General features: G+C 42.6%; 1 protein-coding gene across 5 annotated transcripts in view; it reads left to right on the top strand.

The window, feature by feature from the left end:
* The window catches only part of CASKIN2 (CASK interacting protein 2), a 189,698-nt gene that overhangs the window by 28,758 nt on the left and 142,932 nt on the right, over positions 1–18,008 (top strand). For all 5 annotated transcript variants that reach the window (XM_032209426.1, XM_032209429.1, XM_032209428.1 and 2 more), the window contains one exon: positions 2,286–2,808. In XM_032209426.1, the coding sequence (XP_032065317.1) occupies positions 2,715–2,808 (94 nt within the window). In that variant the 5' untranslated portion in view covers positions 2,286–2,714. The remainder of the gene's footprint in view (positions 1–2,285; positions 2,809–18,008) is intronic.

The following is an 18,008-nucleotide window of genomic DNA, read 5'->3' as shown; positions in this document are numbered from 1 at the left end:
ACAAGAAGAATGACATAAACAAATTAAGACAACTCTAATGGTAATTCTCTAACTACCCTGGATAAATACAGTTAACTGCTTTCTATTTTATTTGTATGATGACATCTACATTGCTTTTATCTTTATATGAATATCACCAAGCAAAGTTCAGTTAAAGCCTTTTTTATTTTAAGGAATGAAGTGTTTATGTATTGGGGAAGGAGTAAACCATCTGCTGTAAGAGAAGTCACTCAAATTCACTGTCTAAAAGACCTAAAAAATATACCTAAAACTTACCTGGCACCCCTTTATTTTTGTTACAATAGCTATTGGCTAAATATTATTTGTGGTGTCTTAAGTTTCACATTTTTTAGGGTAGCTTTCTCAAAGTTAGGATTTTTTCTGATGTTTTAAATTAGGGTACCAAACCTCGGGCCTCAGTCCACTATCAGGCCTTGAGTCGGAACTGGGTCATGGAAGTGGCAGGCACATGCACATCCCCACTTGCACAAGCACTGGGTCAGCGTATACATACGCACTCCATTTGTGTCAGGGGCGGACGGGCTTGCCCACTGCTCATGTGAATGGAGCTGTGCGCACATGCCCACCATTTGTGTGGACCCATTCCCTCTTCCTCCCCCCCCCCCAACTGGTCCGCAAAGGCAGAAAGGTTGGGGAACTCTGTTTTAAACAACAATTCTAAACATCACTTCCCTTGGCTATGTGGGGAGGGGGTCATACTGTATAGAATTACTAGTTTAAACTAGTAAGATCCATATTGGAAAAGGCTCTTCTGGTCTTTAATGTTTAATTCACAACTTTTAATGTCAGGCCCAACGGGACCTTCTTTTCCCCCCCAGATTTCCTATATCACAAAGTTTGTGATTATAGTAAGACATTGGGCATGAATGAGAAATAGGACTGAATATTCAATAAACAAGCATGAGAACAACATGCTAAGGCCATTTCAATTCTCTTGTTCGCATATTACAGATGTTGCTCACAATCTCTTTACAGCATCCTTTAGTAAAGCCTGGCTTTGTTCAGAAGCGAATTTAAGCTCAATTCAGAGTGTTGTGCTTGTTTTTTTTTTGTTTTTTTTTAATTAAAACTTGCACAGACACAAATAACATTTGAGAGGCAGATACAGTAATATGTTGTTCAGTACTGTATCCAGTTACTGATGCTGTAAAACAGCAATAAGAATAACATTTTGTCTTCTGTCTGCAAATAAGTTCAAATGCTCTGATTCTGATTGTTTGGCTTTGTTTTCTCCCATTTCTCTCATCTTAACAATGTGGACAATTTTATTTGTCTCTTTCTTTTAAATTTGGAAATTTAACTTTTTAAATTTCTGAGCAGACCTCTCACTATTGAACCATTGTATGAGTACATGAGTCCAATTGGTGAATATTTGCTTTGTTTTGTTTTAAAAGGTCCCGTAGGGCATGAAATCTGTTTACCTACGATCTAACAATGCATATGGTTGCAATTATATGATTAATGACACACTTAATGATATTACAGATAATTTCTGTAGAATTTCGAGACCCTTGATTTTGGCTTATGTTAACAACGAAAGCCTTTAGATCTCAAGACATTAAGAGGAAATACCCATGAAGGAGTTCTGGTAAACAGTTTGAAAAGCACATAAAGATTAAGGGAGGGTTATAGTAGTTGAGAAATCAGGTTTCTCAGCCCAGCTGCTACTTCTGTCTTGCATGCCCTCCCCTTCATCTGTTGTGTACCTAATGAAACATTCATTTCATGGAGCATATAGTCTATCTAGTATTGAATTGTACTTGAATTGAAAAAAGCAAATTGCCTGCAATCCAGGATTTATATTACCACAATACAGGTAGTCCTTGACCTGCATTCATTTCTTTAGCGACTGTTCAAAGTTACAGCAGCACTGGAAAAAGTGACATATGACCAGTCTTCACATGTGATAGTCACAGCATCCCTGAGGTCACATGACCGAAATACAGATGTTTGGCGTGCATTTAAGACAATTGCAGTTTTCTGGGGTCATGTGACCACCATTTTGCAATCTTCCGAGCCAACTTCTGATAAGCAAAATCAACGAGGAAGCTGAATTCTCTTCATGACTTCATGATTCACCTAACAGCAATCATTCTCTTAACAACCATAACAAAAAAGGATCATAAAATTGGGTGCAATTCACTTAACCACCTTACTTAGCAATGGAAGTTTTGGTTCTAATTGTGGTTATAAGTCGAGAACTACTTTTATTCCAGGGGTTCAGAAGTCTTTTCAAAAACTCATTCTGCCTTTTATTTTCATAGGTACCTGAGAAACAACTCAGACATTGGCTGCAGAGGCTCTACATCTACTGATTTGGGGAAACAGAAGATTCCTACCACTCAAGATGAACCTCTACCTGCCTAGGAAGCACTGGAGATTTGGAGAGAATGCACTTATTTAGCAAGAACAGCCAAATATAATTGTTTCTGTTGCTTTGACCTATTCATTTTTCATTTTTCCTTCCCAATTTCTTCCCACAATTGAGATCCAGTCATCAAGCACCAAATTATTTAATGCCCATAGTATTTATCATCATTACTAGACTTTTTTTTTAATGTGCTGTGAGAGTTCTGAAAATATTTTTGTTTCTTGGGCTTTTTGCTCCCACCATTTTTTGGGACTTTCTCTTGAATCTCACACACAGAGCATCTGGATGGTTTCATAAATTGGGAGCAGTGCCCTTGTTCATCATGGGGCGAGAACAGGAACTGATCCAGGCTGTGAAAAATGAGGATGTACCTGGTGTGCAGAAATTGGTAGCAAAGATCAAGGTGTCTAAAAGTAGTGAGTATCTCCTTACACCCTAATATGATACATTGCTTTCACTTGGCTCAGTAGTAAATTACTTACAGTTATGTGGCTTTTGGCAGACTGGCTATGGTTATAGAGTGTATAGAGACTAATAGTAAGATATGACTCTCAGGTGAGTCTTAATTTATAAATTATTTCTTGTATGTTGTATGTTATGTATGTTGTGTTTATTACACTTGTATGCCGCCCTATTCCCGAGGGACTCAGGGCGGCTAACAAACAAGGTGGGGGGGGGGGAATACAAACCACAAACAAAGACAAAAACAAATACAAAGACAAACTAAAAACAACGCAACAGTCGCAACAATTCGAGTGGGGCTGGGAACTCATCAGCCCCAGGCCTGCCGGAACAGCCAGGTCTTGATAGCTTTGCGGAAAGCCTGCAGGGTGGTGAGGGTCCGGATCTCCACGGGGAGATCGTTCCAGAGGGCCGGAGCAGCCACAGAGAAGGCCCTCCCCTGAAGGGTCGACAGTCGACATTGGCTAGCAGATGGTATTCGGAGGAGGCCTAATCTGTGGGATCTAATTGGTCGTAGGGAGGTAATTGGCAGGAGGCGATCTCTCAAGTACCCAGGTCCGATACCATGTAGGGCTTTAAAAGTAACGACTAGCATCTTGAAGCGCATCTGGAGCCCAACAGGCAGCCAGTGCAGCTCGCGGAGGATAGGTGTAACATGGGTGTACGAAGGTGCACCCACAATCACTCGTGCGGCTGCATTCTGGATAAGCTGAAGTCTCCGAATATTCTTCAAGGGCTGCCCCATGTAGAGCGTGTTACAGAAGTCCAGTTCTTCCTAGCACTTAGGTAGAACTTATATCTTCCAGCAAGATATAAGTTCTACCTAAGTAGGCAATCTTTGAGGTCTATCTTCTCTGGAAGTTTCCCCTGTTGGAAAGATTGTCCAGCCCATGCCTGATTTAAAAGTAGAGAACCATAAGAAAGGCTCTTAAGGTGCCCATCATCACATAATAACTGAATAGAAGGGTTAATAGGCATTGAAGTGATGTGACGACATTCTTCCTCACTGTTATAAGTAAGTAAGGCATTTATATGATCACCCTGCTTAACAATCCCAATTATGATAATTAAGCAGAACATGGGATGCCTGAGGTATGGGGGGAAGCCCTAGGAAGCTTAGCAGAGGTCAACCCTAGTAGCACTTTCCCAGTGCATACATGGCTTGACTTGGGTCTCTCCCACCTCCTGAGGCATCCTGTGCTCTGCCTTCCACCCTACTGGATCCCTGCAGATCTTAAGCTTGCTTTTTCTATCCTGCTGGGTCCCTGCAGGCCTTAGGCCAATTTTCCAATCCACTGAGTCCCACTACCACCATGGCTCGGTCCATTTCTTTAGGTCTTCTTTGGGAAGTAGGTGCATTGCCACACAGCCTTCCTATGCAGGGGCCATCAGGCACCATCCTGGAATTGAATGCCATTTTGGGAGCAGCCACAATAAATTGTGGTCACTCCAAAATGGCACCTGGTTCCAGGATAGTGGTACTCAGCCTCTGTACTCTGTAGGCAGGCTGAGGGGCAGATTGGCTGGATCTCCTTCCCGAACATGATCTCTGATCTGCCCCTCAGCCTCTCTGTATAATATGGAGACTGCATGGTGCCATCCCGGAAGCAGGCCCTGTTTTGGGTCACAATTCATTGGGGTTGCCTCCAGCAAATGGGGCCTGCATACAGAAAAGGTAAATGACTGGACTGTGACAAGACGGGGAGGAGGGTTTTGGACCCAGCAGGGTGGGAAGCAGGCCCGAGGCCTGTCAGGATTCAGTGGGCCATGAAGCAGAGGAAGATAGGCAGTGGTTGCTTCAGCTCCTGTATGGTCGGTTGTAAGGGTGATTGGACCCAAATATTGTTCACATGAACACAGTAGATAGAATTTCGGGTAATAGTTATAAGTCCGTTTGTTCAGTGCTGTCATAATTTCAAACAGTCACTAAACAAACAATTCTAAATTGAGGACTCTATGTATTTACCTTGCAGCTTCACAAATGCCATCCTTACCTAGTATGGGAACTAAAACTCCTAGGATTCCCAACCAGCAAAGTTGTTAATGTTTACTGGGTGGATACCAACCATTTAATGAATCGCTGGGTGAAAGTCAATCCTGGGAGCTATATCAGTTCTGGAGGAAAAGAATAATGTGTATAGGGAAAAATACTAGTTCTACATAGAAAGAATTAAAACAGAAAAATCAGTGCCTTCAAAGGAAAAGCTTGCTGACGCATGTCCTACATATTGGGACACTTCATCTCTCCTGGGATAGACGCTAATAAATTTGGACTATACCTTCAATCCCCCATATCTAATTGCTGATAGCTGAGTTAGGCAGTCTTTTTTTTTTCTGCTAAGGACTGCATTCCCGTGAGATTAATATGGTGGGAGCTGCAATACTTTCTAGTGATGAGAAGGATCACAATCAAACGTGAACGTGGCCTGCGTTTTCTTTCTCTGAGGCATCTTTTTTTTTACTCTTTGGGTAATGAGAAAGAGCAAACCTGTTTTGGGAGCTAAATTGTTTGTTTGCAAAGGACTCTTCAAATTAGGCTGAGGATATATGAAACTAGGCCAAGTATTACTGAAACCTGGCTGGGCCCGGAGGGAGGAGTCCCCCTCACTGAGATGTGCCCAGAGGGTTTTCAGGTGCTTGATCAGCCGCGGAGGAGGAGTTCATGGCTTCCATGACAGCCATGGGCTTGACCCAAGTAATTCGGGGCCCGACTCACTCAGCGGGTCACACGCTCGACCTCGTATTCCTCTCGGAGCAGTGGAGTTGTGATCTTGGTTTGAGGGGTAGTGAGATATTGCCCCTGTCATGGTCGGACCACTTCCTACTGAGGCTTGACTTTCGGAGGCCAATCCCCCACTGTAGGGAGGAGGAACCGATTAGGTGGTTCCACCCCAGGCGCCTTATGAACCCTCAGGGCTTTCAGACGGCGCTTGGCGTTGTTCCTGATACTCTCGTCCACAGTCCGGCAGAGACCTTGGTTGCTGCTTGGAACTCAGCAGCGTCGGAGGCTCTCAACCGGATTGCGCCTTTACGGCCGATCCAAGGCAGTGGATCCAGGAAGGCTCCTTGGTTTACTGAGGACCTCTGGGAGATGAAACGCCAAAAGAGATGCCTAGAGCACCGCTGGAGGTCCAGTAAATCCGAGTCAGACCAAGCACTATTAAAATCCTGCATCAGAGCTTACCTCCTGGCAATCCGGACTGCTAAAAACGCATACATTGCTGCTCTGATTGCATCCGCTGAGTCGCACCCAGCCACCTTGTTCAGGATAACCCGCTCCCTTCTGAATGGGAGGGATACGGGCGATCCTTTACGAGGTAGAGTTGAGGAATACGTCCAATTTCTCGCGGATAAAGTTGCTCGGCTTCGGATGGACCTGGACTCCAATTGCGCAGAGCCAGCCGAGGTACCGGGGGAGGGTCTTGAGCGACATCTCTGGATTGATTTTCAACTTGTTACTCCTGAGGAAGTGGACAAGGCCATAGGAGCTGTGAGTGCCTCCACGTGTGTGCTGGACCCGTGCCCCTCCTGGCTGGTTGCGAACAGCAGGGAGGTGACACGGGCTGGATCCAGGTGATAGTTACCGCCTCCCTTCGGGAGGGTTCTTTCCCCCCGCATTAAAGGCGGCGGTGGTGAGACCCCTCCTGAAGAAGCCATCTTTGGATCCAGCCATTCTAAATAACTATCGTCCAGTCTCCAACCTCCCCTTCGTGGGGAAGGTTGTTGAGAAAGTGGTGGCCTCTCAGCTCCGGCGGTCCTTGGATGAAACCGATTATCTAGACTCCTTTCAGTCTGGATTCAGGCCTGGCTACAGCACGGAAACTGCTTTGGTCGCGCTGACCGATGATCTCTGAAGAGCCAGGGACGGTTATGCCTCCGTCCTAGTGCTCCTTGACCTCTCAGCGGCCTTCGATACCATCGACCATGGTATCCTTCTGCGACAGTTGTGTGAGGTGGGGGTGGGAGGCACCATTCTTCGGTGGTTCTCCTCCTGTCTCTCAGACAGGTCGCAGTCAGTGTTGGTTGGAGGGCAGAGATCGACCCCTAGGCCCCTTAAGTGTGGGGTGCCGCAGGGTTCGGTCCTGTCCCCCCTCCTGTTTAACATCTACATGAAGCCGCTGGGTGAGATCATTCGATGGCACGGGATAAAATATCACCAGTATGCGGACGATACATAGTTGTATCTGTCCACCCCGTGCCAACTCAGTGAAGCGGTTGACGTGATGTGTCAGTGCCTGGAGGCTGTTAGGTTCTGGATGGGGGTAAACAAGCTTGCACTCAATCCGGACAAGACCGAGTGGCTTGTGTGTTTTCCTCCCAATAATTGGCCAGATATTCCATCTCTCAGGCTGGGGGGGTGAAATTGTACGCCCCTCAGACAGGGTTTGGATTTGGGAGTCCTCCTGGACCCACAGCTGACTTTAGAACACCATTTGTCGGCTGTGACCAGGGGGGCCTTTGCCCAGGTTTGCCTGGTGCACCAATTGCGTCCCTACCTGAACCGGGAGACACTCGCACTCATGCCCTTGTGACCTCAAGACTGGACTACTGCAATGCGCTCTACATGGGGCAGCCCCTGAAGAGCATTCGGAGACTTCAGCTTGTCCAGAATGCAGCCACGCGAGCAATTGTGGGTGCACCCCGGTACACCCACGTTACACTTATCCTCCGCGAGCTGCATTGGCTGCCATTGGTCTCCGGATACGCTTCAAGGTGCTAGTCGTCACTTATAAAGCCCTTCATGGTATTGGACCTGGGTACTTGAGAGACCACCTGCTGCCAATTACCTCCAACAGACCTATTAGATCCCACAGAGTAGGCCTCCTCCGAATCCCATCTACTGGCCAATGCCGATTGGCTACCACCCGGAGGAGGGCCTTCTCTGTGGCTGCTCCGGCGAGCTCCCCGTGGAGATTCGGACCCTCACCACCCTTCAAGAGCCGAGGTGGCGCAGTGGTTAAATGCAGCACTGCAGGCTACTGCTAGATCAGCAGTTCAGCGGTTCAAATCTCACCGGCTCAGGGTTGACTCAGCCTTCCATCCTTCCGAGGTGGGTAAAATGAGGACCCAGATTGTTGGGGGCAATATGCTGACTCTCTGTAAACCGCTTAGAGAGGGCTGAAAGCCCTATGAAGCGGTATATAAGTCTACTGCTATTGCTATATTGCTATATTCAGGCCTTCCGCAAAGCCCTTAAAACCTGGCTGTTCCGACAGGCCTGGGGTTGACGAGTTCCCGTCCCCGCTCGAACTGTGTGGTTGTTGATTGTTTTTAAATTCTTTTGTAGTTGCTTGTTTGTTGTTTTTCCCCTTGTCTGTATTCCCTCCCTTTGATTTGTTAGCCGCCCTGAGTCCCTCCGGGAATAGGGCGGCATATAAATGCAATAAAATCAAATCAAATCAAGGGCCTTTTGAGTTGCAAATGGCTGGCAACATACAATGAAATCTTATTTTTAAAGAACTAATTTGGTAGGGAGCTTGATTATTCTCAATTGATGCCAGGAGTGCAAATTTCACAAATTTACAGCAAGGTTTTGGAGGTGGGAGGATTGTAATGGCCACCCAAGCATCTCAGGAAAGTGTCCTGTGGAAGGAAAGGCTTTCCTTGGTAAGCCTACTTGGTTGGCAGCCCAGCCTTTTGGCCTTGGAAAGAAGAGGGGAAAAGAAGGGCAGGAGGAGAAATGCACACAGCTCAAATGAGGCTACCTTACTCATCTCAGTTCTAAAGGGACTTCCTGTATCTTCTTTCTGGTTGACAGGGATCTGCCACTCCCTTTGCTTTTACTTTAAGCATCACCTTCTCAGGCTCCCATTCAGGGCTGACCTGGCTGAGCAGTTGCTACGTGGGCTCTCCAGTGATGAAGGGCCTTTCTCACCTATCAGTATATCCAGTCTAGGAACCTCAAATGAGCTGTGTGCCTTGTGAATGTAGTTGGCCATAGAGGCAGCCAGCAGCAGCCTCTTTCTATAAGACAGGATGAAATGCTGACCTTTTTAAAAAACAACAACAAAATCCTTGCCAGGGCCCTTCCCCTGTCTTAGTGGATTCAGAATTGTGTCTTTCTGATCAGCCCTCAGGGATCTCATGTATCTAAAAAAAGTCACTGCACATAATCAAGAGTCAAGTGCCAATCCCAGCTACAGGAATTTGAGGACATGTAGTTTAATATTCAGCGAGCATATTCTTAAGCAGTGCATGGCTTGAAAGATAGGTCTACAAATGGGTCACAATGCCTATTACTGATTATGGGGCTTGTAAGCAACGTTGAAGAAGGGCAAAAGTGATATCTAGCTGTGCATGGAGCAGAAGAGCAATGTGTTACCCCAGCTCAATTAGAAAGGGAAAACAACAATCTCTGGACAAGATGGGCGTCACATAAATTTAACAAACAAACAAACAAACAAATAATACATTTTGCAAACCTTGTACCTTTTCTAAGGAAGGCCTTTTTGACCCTGCTAAGTTGCCATAGGAGCTTTGCCCACAATAGCTCTGGAAAAGTCTCCTTCCCCCCACTCCCCTTCAAACATTTCTTCTTTTTTTGCGTTTGAATGCTGAGCGGTTTAATTGAAATTGTTAAACGACCCGTCAAAGCATTGGCCTTTCTCCCTGATGATCAATCACTTTCTCGGCTGGACGCGCTTGTTAACAAAGAGCCAGTTGGCTGGGTTGGGGCGAGCACCGTAGCCCCAAAGGAGGAAGGGGAAAATCCAAGCTCAGCCTGACATTCCTGGGGGCAGGAAGGGGGTTGGTGGCTATTATCCCTTGAAAAGGACAATGTCTAGGAGTCGCTCTGCAAAAGAAAAGGAGAACCTAGTTCACCTGCCTCCTAAGAACTGGGGTCTTTCTAAAACACATTACAGTTTTCATTTCTTCTCTGAGAATGTTACCGCACTTGACCTGTTTTTCTCTCCTTCCCATCACTGCTCCTAGCAAAATCCCATCATCCTATAATTCTTACAGAAGACATTGTCAAGTGTTTGCTCAGACATTTGTGGAAAGACTGGGAATTTCTCCTCATTTTGAGAGCCACAGTGATGCTGTCTGGAAATTGTGTTAATTTTGCAACTTCATTGTTGAGGTGGTTCACCTCTAAAATGCTGGTGAAAGTTGAGGTGTTTGCTAGTCACTGGTGCCTAGTCTTGTGTATCTGAAAAGATTCTGTCACATTTAGTTCTTCAACTGGCAAGAAAGAAGTGGCTAGATTATATTTAAAAAGCCTGGCGGGCAACCACCTAAGAGATCTTCTGTAACAGAGTATGTTCTATTTCTTGATCAAGGACAAAAGTGACATCTGAATGTTCTGCCAGGATAGTGAATCAAATACATAGTAAGCTGCACTATTTTAAATGGTTGTATGCTGACTATGTGTATTTCCAGACTAGAAACAGTAAGAGGATATAATTGAAAATGAGCCTTATGCTAACTCAGAGTTCAGACTATAGAGACATTTCTTATTCTCTCTTTCTTTTGAACAAGTGGTACTACCTTCACATTTGTTTAAGCTTGACTAGTTTAAGCAGACCAGATTCATAAGCCACTTTAAATCTATTGCATACATTCCCAAAGGCAAACTTGAGCTTGCCACACACTGTATATTGAATAGAGAGCTACAGCTGAACCCTGATCACTGGAATATTTTTCATAAGAAGCAATGTTTGCCAGTATGGATTGACATACCAATACTTTATGTAGTTAGATATGCATTTAGAATATCTTAGAGATATCCTTTATTAGCTAACAGAGAACTAAAGCAGAAAATACAAAACGAGATAATTTTCAAAGAAATTAGAAATTGGGGCTGCAGTTATTATATTGTTTTCTGATATATTCAATTAGTTGTAAAATAGTAGTGTGTTGCATTGATATATTACATTTTCAGGTGGACTTTTGAATCATCTTAACTATTTATATACCGAAAAGTATATAGCATTTCTTGAATTACCAGCTAAGGGCTAATCCTGCTGAATTGATTGATTATGTGCCATTAACTCAATGTTGATTCTCAGCAAACTATTGACAGATTTTCCCCATGAAGATTTCCCCCATGATTTGTCCCCAGTTTGGCTTTTCAGATGGTGCATTCACCACTGCTATAGTTAACTCTGTCCATCTTGTGGCTGGATGGACTTTTCTTCTGTTTTCTTCTGTTTCATGGACTTCTCAAGAGAATTACCGGTAAGTCTTCACATGTGTCCAAAAGGCATATTCAATATCTAAACTTAATTTTTCTGGATTTGATTTTGGATTCTGATAACAATTGCAAGCGTCAGAAGTCTGCTGGATGTATTGTATAGTCTCTTGTTATAAGTTTTCTTATTTCAATACTTACACAAATCCTTTTGTGTTCATTGGCAATCAGAATATGAATCCAGAAAGATCAAAGCAGTGTTCTCCAATTGTAAAGGAAGTTTACTTTGTGGGTCTTTTTAGATTGCTATGTACTGTAGAAAGGGATCAGGAGATACAGTTGGTAACATGTATTGTTTTACATTCCAGAGTTCTCAAATATCTCATTAAATATGTGGCAAGAAAGACTTTTGCTGTCGCAATTTCTGCTCCATTTCTTTTGGTAATATAGAAGGGATTTATATGTATTGTAGCATTTCCAATGCAAGAAAGCAACTGAAATTAAATTATTCTAACTGATGTTTTCAGTGGCCTGTTGTTCAATATACCATGTTTCAAGATTTGTATCCTGTATTGTGCAATAGATTTTAATAACTGTAGAAAAGGGGTAGATCTTCTCAGCCATTCATCATGCAACCAACCAACACTGATGTATGAAGATCATTAGGGAAGCTTAATTCATGTACTTTGATTTTTTTGAGGTCATTTTTTTACTCTTCTAAAGAACTTTTCACTTGTCCATATGAGGATTTATTTTTGGAGAATCTGGATTTTTCACTTAATTTGGAAAGTCTTTGTTTTGATAGGATTATTTTCAGTTGTTGCCTATAAACATAAGGCATAAAAAGACAACATGATTTGGGAGTTAGGGAAGGGGCTAGAGAGAGTGGCAAGGACCAATTATCTGAGTAGGGCACTGAAGCAACCCAATAATTAATGAAAAATAAATACAGTAAAGTGCGATGGCAAATTATCCTGCTGAAATTGGGTAATAATATAACAGTAATGTCAGCTTTGACTTATACACCACTTGTACCTCTTCCTGGTAACTAAGTGTGTGTGTGTGTTTTTATAGAATTTTTTTTTATTTTTGTTACATAGACAACATGTACAGACAAGGATAGAAAAAGAAAAACAGAAAAGAAAAACAAAAAGAGAGAGGGGGGGGAAACCCCATCGTCACATACAGTATGTCATTTGATTACAGGTGTTTTAACATTTATCATTCTTATACATTCATTGTTTCATTTAATAGATTATAATTTAGTATCATTTCTTATTCCCCTACCTGTGGCAATCCATCCCTACTACGTTTCCCCCACCACCACACACCGTATCTCTCTGTTATATATTTAATAGACACAACAATGAAATAATTTTTTTTAAAAAAAACCATCATCACATGCAGCATGTCGTTTGGTTACAAGTGTTTTAATTTGGTTACAAGTGTTTTAATTCTTCCTGGTAACTAAGTGTTGAACCACCCCATATCCCTCTTAGCATTGAGCTTTCAGTATAGAGTCCTCTACTTATGAACTTATGATTGCCAGTATGGAAAAGAAAACTGTCCACAACTCCAACTTAGAAAGTCCCGGTAGGTAGGAAAAGATGGGAAAAGGTTAGTTTATGGCACACTGCATATGTACACTTGGCAGCACCACCACAAATTATGAGACCCAGTATGCTCCATTTTGGATGCTACCTCGTCCTGTCTTTTCACTAATCTCATGGTATTTAGTTTGAGGTGTTCTTCCTTTGTGTAGTAACTTGAATTACAGTATGTCTAGACTTAATCCTAAATGCTATTTAAATTAGGTAGGAACTGTATTCTGCATGTCTTTTATACTTGGTTGGACCTATGAGCAAAATGGACTTAACAAACAGCCTTTTGGAATGTAACCTGTTTGTAAGAAGGGAACTGTCTGTATTCTAATCACATTTCCAAGAAAGAAAAGAGATAAAAAGATAATAAATCAGGACTGAGGCACCATTACAGAGTGTCTACAGCTTGCCTGCTTCCATTCTGGAATGACCACATGTGTCCACCACTAAATGAGGCCAACAATAGGACCTTGCTCTTTTTTCTGTGTGTTAAGGGTGGCAGAACACTCTCTCTCCCCTGATATATGTTGCAAGGGGCTTTAAATGGCAGCCTTGAACTTAGAGTTGGAAGGAGAGAGTACATGCAGAAAGTTCATTTTTCTAGATATGTATCTCTTAAACAGTAGAAAAGAGCCAAGAACTTGCTCAATTACATTGCCCTTGAAAGGAGTTAAGAAATGGATCACATACATCGGGAACAGTTGACTTTGTTAAGACCTGCTTTTATGAAAATAGTCTGCAGAACTTGAGTTGTGTCTACATCACAGGGTAGCTATGAACCCCTCTATTTACACTTGGGATATAAATCTCCTCCACCCCACCATCAAGTTAAAACTTCATCCATTAATGGTCTATCAAAGAGGGCTAATCTTTTCATGGTGAACATTGCACACACCCCTTGAGTGTGATTAGGTTCAGCCATTTCCCCCATCAGCAAACAGATCACATCCGGATGACATGGAGGGAAAAGCATTTCAAAGAAAAATCCTATCAGCATTTGAAACAATTCGGGTTACCGAATTGTGACTTATCAACTTTCCACCTCTTTATTCTTCTGCTTGTCCCCTTGGAGGGGTTCTTGTCCGGCAACAGCTGAGATGTGTGCCAGCAAAAACATTCCTTCTTACATTGGGATCTCTGGAATCCAGATTGCTTCTTGTGGGATGTGAGCTTTTCAGCTCTTTCTCTGTAGCAGGGAAAATATAATTAGCTGTTTCCTGTCTGACCAACTTGCCTTTGGATTGATAACAGTGACTATATGACAATTTCTACACTCAACATGTGGATGTTGAAAAGTTATAATAAAAAGTGGAAGAGGGAATGCAAGTTAATTAGAATATTTTTTTAAAAAAATTCCTGCTAGATCTATCCCCATTTTTTTCTTGTGATTTTTTTTCCAGATTTGGATAAGAATCATATATTTCTGCCCTGCCACCTCTCTTTCTTTTTTTCTGCTAATTCATATCACCAACTGCACTTCCTTTGTTAAGCCTCAAATCAAGAGCATGGGGTCCTCAGCAAACTAAGATAAGCCCCGATAAGCCCCTGCACTGACATTGTGTCTGGGAGAGCCACCTTGAAGGAGTCTGATGATAGGGCTAATCTAAAGAGTATTGTTTCCTTGCCCTTTTTTCTCATACTTATCAAGCTCCGTTTTCCTTTCACCCAAGAGACAGCCAAGATATGTAATTGTGGTACAAGGGCTACCTTGCCATGCAGTAAGGGAGTGGTGAATGGAATATATGCAAGCAGGAAATATTTGAACAGCACAGAATAGACAGAATCGCTGCCATGATTGAAATAATGTATCTGTCACTTTAAATGCTCAAGTGAGATGTGATTGGATGCTGTTGCTTTAATCAGCCATAAGAGAGAGTAGGAACTACTACTGTTTGTTCCTGGTTGTTCCTGTATGTTCTCCGTGCTTGTTATTGGAGTTGAATACTGTATATTGGATGGTGGCTACTCTGTATGTTAATTACCTGTCTACATGGTGAATCATGAGTTGAGCATCTGTAAACCAACGTGTTGTATCATAGACTGTGTATATAATTCAAGACTACTTATCGCTTGTTTTGGAGAATGTTTATCCTACTTTATTTTTGTCAACACAAGTAAAGTTATCCTTGTTTTAATTTTGGCGGCTGTGATTGATAGTGTGACTATTCAGCGGCACATTCCTTGCTACCTTCTGCTACTCAACTCTAGTCTCCAAAAGGAGATATACTTAACATTGGTTATGGGCCCAGAGTGCCATTAGTAGCGATAGGGGAGCTGGAGTCACTGCACACCACCATATCCAGATAGCTGTTCGTGATAACACCTATCCCTATGAAGACGGCGCACAAACAAGCAACGAATTTGTCATTGGTCACCCGGTTGGGTGGCACAAACTATGTTTCCTGGTCCATGAAGTGCAGTCTGCTCTTGCGTAGAGAAGGGCTATGGGATGTTGTGTGGAACCCACCAGATGTATCTGCCTGGGATCCACAGGATGATGATGATGCCAAAAAGATAGTGGAGTTTCACCGTGCCAATGAACGAGCGATGTGTATCATTGGACTAACATTAGCTGACCAATAACTGGTTCATATTCATGGTGAAGATTCAGCTACGAGGTGTTGGGGTACTTTAAAGAGGATTTATGTACGTGACATATTCATATTACACGTAAACTGTTCAGAACACGGCTCCAGAAAGGTGGAGATATGTTAGCTCATTTGAACTTTATGAAAGCAATTTTCCAGGAGTTACATGAAAAGGAGTTGATTTTTTCTGAGCTACACCAGGTCTACATTATTCTTTCTTCGTTGGATGAAAGCTATGATGTGTTTGTATCTTCTCTTGAAGTTCTAAACTGACAGGACCTAACATTAACTGATGTGACTTCGTGACTGTTGGAAGAGTCAAGAAGAAGGGTGGAAAGAGAACAAATGAGAGAGAAACAACCTGAGAACAGGTTTAGCTCCATCTGTATATACTGTTAAAAAATGTTTGCTTGTGGTGCTAGGAGGCATATAGCCAGGTTCTGTAGAAAGGCAAAATCACAGACCAGAGAAACTAGGAAGAATACTAACCTTCATTTGGCTAAGTCGGGAAATGCACCAGTAATCCACGATTTGTGGATAATTGATAGTGGAGCGTCACTGTGCATCACTAGAAATAGACAAAATTTCATCAAAATGTCCACCAGCGGACAACATGTGTCTTTGGCGAACGGATGAAAGCAAAAGGCATCCTACTTCACACTGTGCATGTGTAAAGGAACAGTTACATATGTTATATGTGCCAAGACTTAAGTTTAATTTACTTTCAGTAAGAGCTTTAGTCAATATTGGCTACACAATAACATTTAGGGGAGTTACATGTATTATAGAGAAAGCAGGTACAAAGGTTACTGCTAATTTGAGAAATGGTTTGTATGCAATGCCTGATGCATGTGTACTTAATTCGGTGTATACAAATGTTAAACCGCATGATGAATGTGTAAATTTGTTACATAGGCGTCTGGGGCATATTAATTTTAAAGCATTACAGCAAACTGCTAAATTAGCAGAAGGAGTCAAATTAAAGCCATGTAATAAATATTTAAACTGTAATGTTTGCAATAAGGAAAAAAAGTAAGGCTACTCCTGCAAACAGGCTAAATGGTTTTAAAACTAAGAAACCTTTAGAGGCTGTGTTTGCCGATTTAATTGGTCCTATGAAACAAAGTATCAGAGGTGCTCGTTATGTATTAAGCATTATGGACCACTATTCTAGATATGGTTTCTGCTATTACTAAAGGACAAAACAGAAACGTTCCAGCAATTTTATAACTGGATAAAATTTGCTGAGAGGAAAACAAAACTTAAAGCAGTTACCATTGTAACTGATAATGGAATTGAATTTATAAACCAGAGTTTTCAAACTATGGTTAAGCAAACTGGAATTGAGCATAAACATGCCGCTCCTTATAGGCCATAACATAATGCGTTTGTGGAACGGAGAAGACTGTCATCACAGGTAATGGTACGGACAATGTTGTCAGATTCAGGTTCGCCATCATTGTTCTATATCTTGAAATAATAATGTTATTATACTGTAATTGTTATTGGATTGGAATCAGTGGTGGGCTCCTACTGGTTCGGCCAAACCAGTAGTAGCTTGGCGGCCTGGGTCCCTGGAACCGGCAGCGACCCAGGCCTGCCATGTCCCCAAACTGGTTTTCCCGGCAGCGTCTATGGCAGCGGCATCTTATTTTTTGCTTCTGCGCATGTGCAGAGCAATTGTAATTATATTGCGCATGCACGCGCAGCATGCATCAAGCATGCGCACGTGCACAGCACATCCCTGCGCGAACTGGCAGTAGTCTCTGCCGGAACCCACCCTTGATTGGAATTGTTGTTGCTTAGAACCAAATGAAATGTGTTGATGGGCATAATACGTGTCTCTGGGATCTGATCTATCATTTTCTTCAAAACGTTGAAAGCAGTGTTTTCTGATAGGACAGGAGCTCTTTCTCTTTCATCTGTGTATGCAACATTACAACACACATACAAAGAAGGATAGAGTTTGTGTTATGTCTATGTAGCTGGGTTGAAGGACCATACCCTCCAAGAATGAGCCATGGTAGCACAGTGGTTAGAGTGCACTACTGCAGGCTACTTCTGCGGACTGCCTGCAATTTGGCAGTTCAAAAACCTCACCAGGCTCAAGATTGACTCAGCCTTCCATCCTTCCGAGGTGGGTAAAATGAGACCCAAATTGTTGGGGATAATATGCTGACTCTGTACACGGCTTAGAGAAGGCTGTAAAGCATTGTAAAGCAGTATATGGCTATTGCTATTTTCCAGGTTACCAAATGTCGATGTATAAAAGAACAAATCCCTCTGATTTGGATTTGTGAAAGTGCTTAAATCTACACCATCTCTCAAGGAGAATGTTCACAGTGTCAGAACATTCCATAGAATCAGAACACTGATTGATAACCCCTCCTGGAGTTTTCCCAATTTTAGCTAGAGAGACCAGGGGTTGAACATGAATGAGACTCTGCACACTACCAGAGCTGCAGCCTCTTCATGACAAGAAAGAAATTCATAAGGCTGAAGGGAGGTAAACTAGCAATATTTTTTTTATTATTCAAGCGTTTCTTGAAAAGAGAAGGGAGGTAAGGATCTTTCTTTTCATTTGGTTCTTTTTGTTATGTGGAATTGCATCTCCCATTGACTCAGTGCTTCCCGCAGAAGAATAGCTTCATCTGGAAAGGATTCTCTGGAATGTTTGCTGCAGTGCAGATGAGTTTCTAATCAGACCTCGAAAGGAACTGAATCTGCCAAGTTACTTTATATGTTCATATTCTTGCAGTGCTTGTGTTTTGAAAGACGCACAGCATGGCTTGGCAGGGGACCAGGCCCAGAGCGGGCTGGTAGTAGTACATGGT

This window comes from Thamnophis elegans, chromosome 2, assembly GCF_009769535.1.
Source record: "Thamnophis elegans isolate rThaEle1 chromosome 2, rThaEle1.pri, whole genome shotgun sequence".
NCBI classification, from domain to species: domain Eukaryota; kingdom Metazoa; phylum Chordata; class Lepidosauria; order Squamata; family Colubridae; genus Thamnophis; species Thamnophis elegans.
Note: the sequence above shows the minus strand (reverse complement) of the source record. Positions and strands in the feature narration are given on the sequence as shown.